General features: G+C 36.0%; 1 protein-coding gene across 1 annotated transcript in view; it reads right to left on the bottom strand.

The window, feature by feature from the left end:
- HERC1 (HECT and RLD domain containing E3 ubiquitin protein ligase family member 1) overlaps nt 1-10015 on the bottom strand; it is a gene marked incomplete at its 5' end in the record, with an annotated part of 45568 nt that overhangs the window by 16016 nt on the left and 19537 nt on the right. The window contains 10 exons of the mRNA XM_010170532.1: nt 164-363; nt 1206-1336; nt 2215-2415; nt 3617-3744; nt 4426-4553; nt 5104-5309; nt 6094-6307; nt 7187-7457; nt 7942-8116; nt 8733-8933. Coding sequence (XP_010168834.1) covers nt 164-363; nt 1206-1336; nt 2215-2415; nt 3617-3744; nt 4426-4553; nt 5104-5309; nt 6094-6307; nt 7187-7457; nt 7942-8116; nt 8733-8933 — 1855 coding nt within the window. The remainder of the gene's footprint in view (nt 1-163; nt 364-1205; nt 1337-2214; nt 2416-3616; nt 3745-4425; nt 4554-5103; nt 5310-6093; nt 6308-7186; nt 7458-7941; nt 8117-8732; nt 8934-10015) is intronic.

Genomic DNA, 10015 nt, shown 5'->3' with positions numbered 1-10015 from the left:
TCTTTCCATGTGAATTCTAAAGCCTTACGAATCTCACCACAACTGGCTTACTGAATTAATGTTATTTTTAAAAAAAGATACAACTTTTCTTTGCTCTGGACACTAAAGACTAGTAGAAAAGACCTGGAAAAAAAGCTATAAAAATAGTAAAAAAGTTACATACGTAGCTAGCAAAAGCTGCAACTTGGGTCCTTTCCCTGGAAGAGCACACCAGGCAATGCCATTCACAAGAGCTGGATGAGACAGTGAATGCAGACGTCTCCAACATCCTCCCAGATGTCCCCAGAGTTTCACTGTTTCTTCTTTGGAACATGTTAGGAGAATCTTACCAGCTGGATCCCACTTCATACTAACAATCATATCCTGTTGGATTTAAAGAAATTAAAGAACAGAGAAAATTTAACTCAGAGCTAATGCAGTATTTAACTATTAATAACAAAGAACATTTTATTCTCAAATAAATCATTTCACAGATAGTGAGTTGCAACTGTGAAATCATAACAATACTTTTCAGAACTATCAAACTAAAATAAAATCCTAGGTTCCTGAAAGAAACTAAAGGGAAAGTACAGAAAAAATAATCTCTCTTTTCATTGCACATCTTTCTTGATTTTTTTTTTTCCCCCCAAAGCAGACATTTTTTCCTTCTTTTTTATATTATGAAATTGTAGTATGAATTACCTTAATGGTAAGATGCCTTTACTACATCGACACTTGAGGAATTCTCCTCTTAGCCTAACAAATAATTTAGGGACTGTTAATGACTTATTATTACATACTAGCCAAGTGAAGGATCTAAACCTTTGTGGCTGCATATTTAGAAAAACATCTTTTGCTTTGCACAGGAACTTAAACTTTACAAAAACGCAACGTAACGAAAATTAAAATTTATTATGAGCACTTTTACAAAATAAAAGAACTACAGTCTTTTAAATCCGGACATGCACAGCTATGTCCTTAATACACTTCTGTCACTATATGCACATACACTTCTCAGTCTCTAGTAGCAAAAAAGACTATAAAATTGATTTTTACTTTTTTTTTCTTTAAATTCATTAGACTGTTCAGATGTGTATCAGAAATAGGTGTGTGTTCTTAAAATAATCTGCATTTGACTTTATAAATAGCTTTCAAATACAGAAAACAGCTTAAACAGATCTTTACTTACAAAAATTATACATTAATTTTAAAAAATCTAACTCTACCTTATGTGCATCAACTAGAATGATTCCTCCTTTTTCAAGTGGTTCCTTTGTTCCTATTAGCAATTTTCCATCTGAATAGCCAACTGCAAATGGTCTGTCTTCACTGAACCAGGCAAGGCATGTGACAGACACTACACAAACAGACAACAAAAAAACTAAATTAACTAAATTGAACTTCACTCCTGACAAAGAGGTTTTTGCAGTGCAATTGTCTAAAATATAAAATGCATAACAACTTTCCCTGACCACAAAGGTTACTTAGCATACTTTTGGACTGAAAATTTTATTGCATTTGTATGGTTAAGTTAAAACCAAGTGCCACTGTGACAACAGCTGTTGAGATTATTTCGCGACGGCTCTTTCACTCTTCTTCTTTTTACTAAAATAATTGAATTTATATTCTTGACACAGTGAAAAGAACTCTGCTAAAGGAAAAGAAAAAAAGTAGACTGAATCCTATACATGTATCTGAGACAGGAATTCTTCTAAGAAAAGCACTGAAAACGACTGGAGCCTTTTTAGGATGCAGATATTGCCTTACTTGACTCTGCCAAAAAAATCTGCAAATTTCCTGAAGAAGCAATATGCAAAACCAACAATGCTACCAAAGATGTACTACTTGATATCCCCTGAGACTGGAACTAAAAAGGAAAAACAGCAGTAATTCAGTAATTGAAATGACACTGATGACATGCTATCTGTAGACAGAGCAGACACTGCAGGGAATCTATATTGATTCTATACAATGGCAAGGAATGTCAGGACTTGACTAGGTTGCTACAAACTGTTTGCCTCTGTTGTAGGGGAACTGGTGCAGATGGAGATCCCACAGACTCTTCTCCTCTCATGAATGCAAGGGAATGATTGCAGGAAAAGTACCAGAAGTCATATCCCATGAACAACAATTAAAAAATTGAGATTATATACTTGCTTAATTTAAAAAAATAACAAGGAGGGGGCAGGATTAATAATTTTAATTTCTACTTAAATGACAGATACAGTCACCTACCATCCTTTCTGTAGCAGTGTTCCAGTTCTAGCCGGTGTATGGCTGAAATATCTACAACTTCAACAAGACCAAGAGATCCATCCATACGACCAATTAATAATAATTCTGGAGCATCTGCTGTCCATGATGCAGTTGGCCCTTCTTCTGGCCAAGCTAGAGCAGATACCCAGTGAGGCTGAAGATCTAATAGTCCTTTTCCTCCTAGAAGCCCAAAATGTCTTTTAAAACTACTTAATCTTCATAAAGAAAAGAAAATAAGACAAATACTTCCCATGTAAAAATATCAAGAGATCCTATTTAGAGCTAGGACATATGACAACTTCCTGTAAATTACAAGCCTACGAATCATTGATGCACTAATCTTCGCAGACACAAAATCTAGGTAACAAATCTCAATTATCAGTCAAGTTACATTGCTATGCTAAGGTAGGAAGCTAAATTCTTCAGCACTCAGTAAATTTATACTACTCTGGACTGTCCGTTAACATGAGCAGTGTAACTGGGGATTTTCATAAGCACAAAAACAACCTAATGAAGTTTCAGAGATTATGATTAAGAGTTTTAAAGGTATTATGCTGGTTTAGTTAATTGCAGCACAAATGACAGTAGAAATGTTAAGAGAATCCACTTAAAGATGCTTGCAAACTGAACCAAGGAATTGGGAAGTGCCTATCCCGGGATCAGGTTTGGTCCTCTCATCACAATGCAAACCCATAAATTTGTCCAATTTATTTTACAGTATTTCTTCCCCAGGTGTCATTCCCCCTTATAAAATATGACATCATGGTCTTTCAAACATTAGAAACTCTCTTGAAGTTATTAATGGCCAATTTATTTACATTTCTTCTTGTGTCAACACTATCCATTTGTTTACACAGCTACTTTTTCTCCCTGCGCTTCTCCTAGAGTTTACCTTCCTAATATATTTATTTATATGCTTCTTTCTCCAAGACTCTTCTGTTCAAATAGACCAAGCTCACTCATTCTACTCTCATTAGAAGACATTCCATCTAAATGATCACTCCAGCAATCCTTCCTTCCATCTGTTTCAGTCAATTTCCACATTCTCCCTGTTGCATATAGAAAGGTGATTCTTGCAGACTATAGGAAGAGTATTTACAGACAAAAATCGCTAAGAGTGATCAAGCCTCACATCTAAACGCTTCTGCTTCAACAAGAACTCATATGCTGCTCAGTTTTCTAATGAACTGTAAATCACATTGATTTGTGGTTAATGTCTTCCTCTAAGTAAACAGGTTTACAAGATATTATGGAAGATAACAGGCATTTAAGCTGAAGAGCACACACAGTTAAATACCTGAGTAAACAAATACTCAATTACTTAGCAGGTTCCCTAGAAATACGTTGTATCATAAAGTGTAACAGGTAGCTAAGAGCATACCATTGACTTGCCATATGTTCACCATCTTCTCGGTAGCTCCAGCCAGATACTTGCCACTGATGCTCCAACAGACAAGAGACAAACTAAGGTCACTGGGTGATCCCAGACTTTCTTCAGAATCACCTTCTCTACAATAGAATAAAATAATGGAATTTTAAAAAGGCATTTCCTTTAAGCAGACAGGAAAGCATAGAATTAATGAAGTAAGTTAAAATCTGGAGTCTTCCTGCCATCACTGCAGATTCACATAATAAATTTTTCTGCTCATAGTTCTATATTCTATTTAAAACCACTTCCAATTACAGAATGAGGTACCAGTTATTTCCACAGTAAGAAATTTAAAGTTAGGTTTCAATTGGAAAAATAAGCTGAATTACCTTTACCTATTTATATCTTAAATTTAACGTCTTTGGTGAGGGCCAAACTTTCTGGGAAGTCATGGAATGAAACAGAATAGCTTGGACAAAAGAAATGAAAGAGGTACATCTTACTCTCAGTTCTAGCTTATACTCTTCCTCCTGCTACAATGTTGTTGCACTGTTCTAAAATTCTATTTTCAAGTTTGCTTTGGTTAATTTTAACGGGATCACTGGTATTTTTTATTGCCCTTAAGGTCATACACGACAGGCACAGTTTTAATGATTTTTGTAACAGGAAAATGAGGCCTATAATATTGCCAGGATGCATACTGTAGGCTAAATTCTGTATCACCCCTGTATTTTTGAAGATACAGGAGGCATACCTTTTTTCATTATCTTGCCCAATTACAGCTTAATTAAATATCTGACTACTATAAAGAATCAACTTACAGCTTGTTGAGCACACACGTTTGTTGCAATGAATACTGCTTCTTTGTAACATTCCACACTTTTATGGTGCCATCATTTCCACTAGTTGCCAAAAGTCCTTTTTTATTACACCAAACACATGTCATGACCTACAAATACCAAAGTAATCATGGCAAAACTCGAATTTAAATCTAAAGCTTAGGTATGTTTGTTCATAAATATTAAGCAAACATTAACCAATGGGTCTGAGTATTAGCTACATTATTGAAATACACTATAACAATCAAATGATATCTTTTCCTACTTTTACAATATTGTGTACTGTAATTAAGCAGGCTTTATAAGGATGCTACGCTTTGTTCAGATCCATTCCACAGGACAGTGCACAAAGATGTTAACTACTACAACAGAAAAATTAATGCAAATTAAGATCTAGTCTACGAAAAGATTTAGGGTGATTGCGCCAACTTCATGTAGTGTGACAACATTTTCATGTCCCCTTTAATTCAAGTTTTGAAGAAGCTAAGCATTTTTCTGCATCAGAGGTACCCTCAAGCAATAACTTAATCACCAAAAAATTACTCCTTGTGGGAAATCATTTCAGGCAGCATATTTCTAAAATACGAGTATTTTACTTTTTCTGTATTCTACAAAAGAGAGTACTCAAATTCATACAATTTTGGGAGAAATCACGCTTACCCTGTTCTGATGAGCCTCTAATTTTATGAAGGAACATTTCCTTAAGTCTCCCCCCATATCAGCGAGGGTCTGAGGAACAGTTTGATTATCTCTATCATGTGCTGCAAGAGTTCGCACCAGCTGCTGAGCAGCCCACTGCCTATGTTGTGAAGATAACCTTGAAGAGAGGCAGCAAGCTGCTAGTGCATTAGCCAGCTCCAGAGGGCCTACAGCAGAAGGATCATAGGAAGGATGGGCATACAAATGGGCAATTAAACCTGCTTAAACAAAACAATGAGATGATGCCGAGATGAGTACCAAACAGAATTACACAAACGAACACAGCATTAGCTGTAATTTCCGGAAAAAGAGATTAACAAACATCACCCAAGAACGCTGCAATCACGTTAACTATTAGAAAAAAAACACTCTTCTGATACTAAGAGAAAAATCATCCCCTTTAAAATTTAAAAAAACACCCCTTAAGAAGAGAATTACAAACAGTCTTATTCCCACCATATGGAAAATGGTTGTTCACAGAGCTGTCCTGCCTTCTGAACAGGAAAATGCCGTCTCTGACAGAGATAAGCTGCTCTCACTGCTATGTCCTTCCCTTGCTTTAACACAGCAACAGCCTGGTGTCGAGGCACAGCAGTTGCTTTTTGGCTCCCTGACCTCTCACAGCAGAGGCAGCACAACTTTCTGTGTCAGTACTCAGCTGTTACTCCCCTTAATTTCATTAGGTGGCACACCTGAGGCTGAATGGCTTAGCCAGCCAGCTTTGAATACACAGGCATTCGGATTTTTCTTAAGTGGCAGAAGATGCAACTATGTAATAAGATCATATTTCTAAGTAAAATTTGTGTATTAAACTATAAGATTACTTTGATTAAAACACATTTGGTACATTTTTGAGAGTATATTTATTTATACATTATTCTAGTCTCCTTAAATACAAACAAAGAACCAAAGATTTAATAATTAACATTTAAAAGCAAAGCTATACCATACCTTTCTTTTCAATTTCTGCTTTATCATAATTTGGCCTCAGTTTGGCCCCTTTGTCTGCCAACAATGCTACAAGTGCTTGAGTAACCACAAAATTTGGAGATGTGACAAGTTTGTTTTCTTCTGCAATTCCTCTTAAAAAACTTGGCAAAAATTTTCGCTGAATTGGATCATCAACTGTTGTCAAGTTTACACCAGTTGCTGCAGAAATCAAATTCTAAAAATAAATAATTAAAGACAATAAATGACTGGAACAAACAGAAAAATCAATTTTGGAGAACATTTTTAGTTGAACAAATCATGCAGAGTTTTAAAGATTTTCAGGTTTTGTTCAGAAATTCTCAGCTCCCAACAACTTTTATTTTAACAGGCAAAGATTACATACAATATGGAATTTAAGTCTCCTGCACTGGGGAATACCCAGTCTTAATGGAAACAACTATCCAGATCCAAGGATTTAAAAAAAAAAAAAAAAAAAAAAAAAAAAAAAAAAAAGTATCAAGTAACCAAGAATACCAGCAAGAACTAAGGAGCTTATATAAGAACTTTTTATAAAGTTCTTTTATATAAGAACTGTATCCAGTGGTAAGATAAAAAACAATAACACATAACAAAATCCGTTATACCATCCAACACTCCTATTTATCCACAATTATATTTCAAACTCAGAAGAAGAAAACAATTACTCTGATTGCATAGAAGTTTCCTCATATATATGAAATCCCGCTGCATGTCCACAGCTGTAGGTCATCTCTTTCTAAATGCAATGTGCTCCACATAGAGATGACTCAACTAAAAAGCCCAAATCTTTAACAGAAAAAACCCTATCAATACAAAAAACACATCCATTTTTCTCCACTTGAAAAGAGTACTCAGCAAAAAAAAAAAAAGTAAAGTTACTTGATTTTTACCAACAATAAAACACACCCTTGTGTAAAGCCATAAACAAGAACTCTAAGGAGATTCTCAAACAGGCAGTCTCATCACAGTTCACATAAAAATAAAAGCACAAATTATCAGTATGTACAAAATGGATGGCTTCATCCCAGGTATCAGCAGTTTAATATAAATATTTATGTTGAAATAACAGACCTACCTGTGTACATAACTGCACCAGCAGTTTTGCAGCACTAGGAGTATTTGATGCCAAACAGCCTACTGCTGTACTCAGATAGGCAAGACAAGATATAGGCTTGCTTGTTTTGCTGTGTATTCCTCTAGATCGCTCTGTTGAACTTGACACGGTGGATGGACTTGTGGAGAGGCCTGCTCTCCCTGCTGCAGCGAGGCACATTAAACGAACCAAAGTTCTGATATCTGTTAATCCCAAGGATTCAAGACCAGCTGCCAGGCTACAACTGGAACCACTGTCGAAAAAGAATATAAATGCTCTTGGTTTTGTTAGTACATTTTAAAAGAAAGTTATGTTTGGATAAAACTATTCCCACACTATTAGTGAACACTGCCTGTTTGATTACATGGACCTTGCTACCAAGCAGGGGAAAGAGGAAGAAAGAGAAATGACGCTGCAGCCCCTCCACTCCTTTTCTTTTAAGTTCTAATATTTGCCTTGAACAAAACCCCACTGACAAACACAGCAACTTTATGTTCTGAATGGCTGATACTACTGCAGTCTATTTTCCATGTGAGACGCAGAAGTTTCTCTCATAAAGTTTGAAGATAAGGTTCAAAAGAACAAAATCAACATAACTTTTTCTCTTAATAGTATGATGTAAGTACATAAAATGAGAATCACTTTCCCAAATAGCTTAAAACTTGATCCCTATCAAACATAACTTGATAACTGGTTCCAAATGGAAAGGTGGAAGTGTTGCCAAGGACGCCACAAACCTGACAGACAAAAGTGAGAGCGCTCTCATAACCATAGTTCTTGCAAGGAGGACTTGGGCGGCAGCCGTTACTCTTCTTAGAGCCATAACACGGTCATGTGGATTTACTAGGGCAGCTGCTTGTTCTCCTAAGGTTATCCTGCCAGAAGAACTTTTTTCTATAGAGCCATGACAGCCTTGGAAATAATGATGATCTGTGTTAGTGTTTAAAGAAAACTGAAACATTATCACATAGTAACAAGCACAGAAGCAAATTTGGCCCAAGTTTTCAAATCACTCATTCATTTTTCAACATTTCATTCATACAGAACTTTAGTGATAGTGACTGACAGGAAAATACACTCCCAAAATACACTCCATAATTTAATTATTCCTTATTTTCAAAGATAGATGAGCACAACTTGACAATACTTAGTTAATGTTAATCCCATTCTTTCCCTTTCCATTAAAGGGGCCTACAAACTTACACACTGATCTTGCATTTCAATAGGCTGGTCAGTAAGTCCCAACTTAAATCCATGAATACATCTTTGAGTTCTGCAAAACATGCTACTGCACCCACTGCAGGACGACGGTCACAGATTTATTAGTAACTCAAAGCTTCAAGCCTTCTTCCAAAATAAATGCCTCACACTCCTCTAACTCCCCTTTAATAAGACACTTTAGAACCCTGTCTTCACTTCCTCATGGTGAGAGGCGGGAAAGACTGTCAAAATATTTCTGCCCCGCCACTATAAAATCACACCAAAGGGGAGGTATTTGTTCTTTGAATGAAACTAATTTCAAATTTACCTATTTGCATCAATGTTTCTTCCATACTGTTGGTGGCTGTCACCATTGCAACTGAAGCACCCAGAGGGTCACTGTCAGGGAACTGTACAGGTTCAGGTACAATACGTCGATCATTTAACCCAAGAGGTCCAGCCAGTAATTCAAACTCCTCTTCTCCTGTCAGCTTTTCATCTTCGTCTACATCTAACATATCCCAGTCTTCTAGAATTGGAGAAATATAACTAGACTTGGTTACAAAAGCTAAAATATTAAATAATTTAAATTAACTAAAAAACCAATACAGGGTATAAAATGTGGATTGTAACCTGCAACATCTCAGTTTTAAAAACTCATCTTCTGATGTCAACATAGACACAACACAGTAAATGAGAAAAACAAAATCCCACGCTCGCCCCTCTCTGTTGAATGTGATCTTTATTTGTACTGCAGATCAGTTTCACAGAAGATTCTCTGAAACATCACACTAGCTGTTTTTTTAAAACACAGAAATGAGAGGTCACCACATCTAGCTCAAGACGACTCCTAAACCTGGAATATAGTGAAAAGCACAGACACAGAGTTGTGCTGTTGTGCTATAAATCATGATAACAGGTGCATTTTTCAAAGGACTCAATAGGAAAGATAGATAATAGAAATTTCTGGTCTTCATATTTATCAAAAAAGTATGCATGAGTTCTTAGGTCATAATTGTACACCCAGGCTTTTGCTTTTCCTTCCTGGGGTTGGGGGGAATAAAAAGTAGTATAATTGCAATTCAGTTATGCACTCCATTCACTTCCCAACCACTTACACTGAAGTCAATTTACATTTACTGATCCCTCCTGCTCTTACTTCCCATACAGTAGAATCTTAACACTTTCTATCTATTGTAAGACAGACTTGCTGGTAAGTTCTGGAGCACTCATTTACTCTTAACTAGACAAATGTGGTAAGTCATACAAGTGCAGAAAGGCCCAGAATCAAAGAATCATCTGGGAAAGGTTTTCTACAACCACTAGATATAATCTGTTTAAAGTGAAAGTCACCCTCAGGACACTCTCAGATAGTACAAAGGTAGAAAAAGTAAGAAGCCTAATGGCAGACTTTCAAGACTCTAACTTATGACAATTAACTTCTTCAACAAAGGCAGCTGAAGAAATGTATTTGAACATAAGGCTCTGTATGTCTGGATATATTCTGGATATAATATCCACCCACAACACCTTATCACCCAAAGTTAAGTATTTGCCATTTCAGCTACTTAGATGGAAGACAACGGAAAAAAATGACACTGATTTTTTTTC

The sequence above is a fragment of the Antrostomus carolinensis genome, unplaced genomic scaffold, assembly GCF_000700745.2.
Source record: "Antrostomus carolinensis isolate BGI_N321 unplaced genomic scaffold, ASM70074v2 scaffold23320, whole genome shotgun sequence".
Lineage (NCBI taxonomy): Eukaryota > Metazoa > Chordata > Aves > Caprimulgiformes > Caprimulgidae > Antrostomus > Antrostomus carolinensis.
The sequence above is the reverse complement of the archived record's forward strand: the minus strand, read 5'-3'. Positions and strand labels throughout refer to the sequence as shown.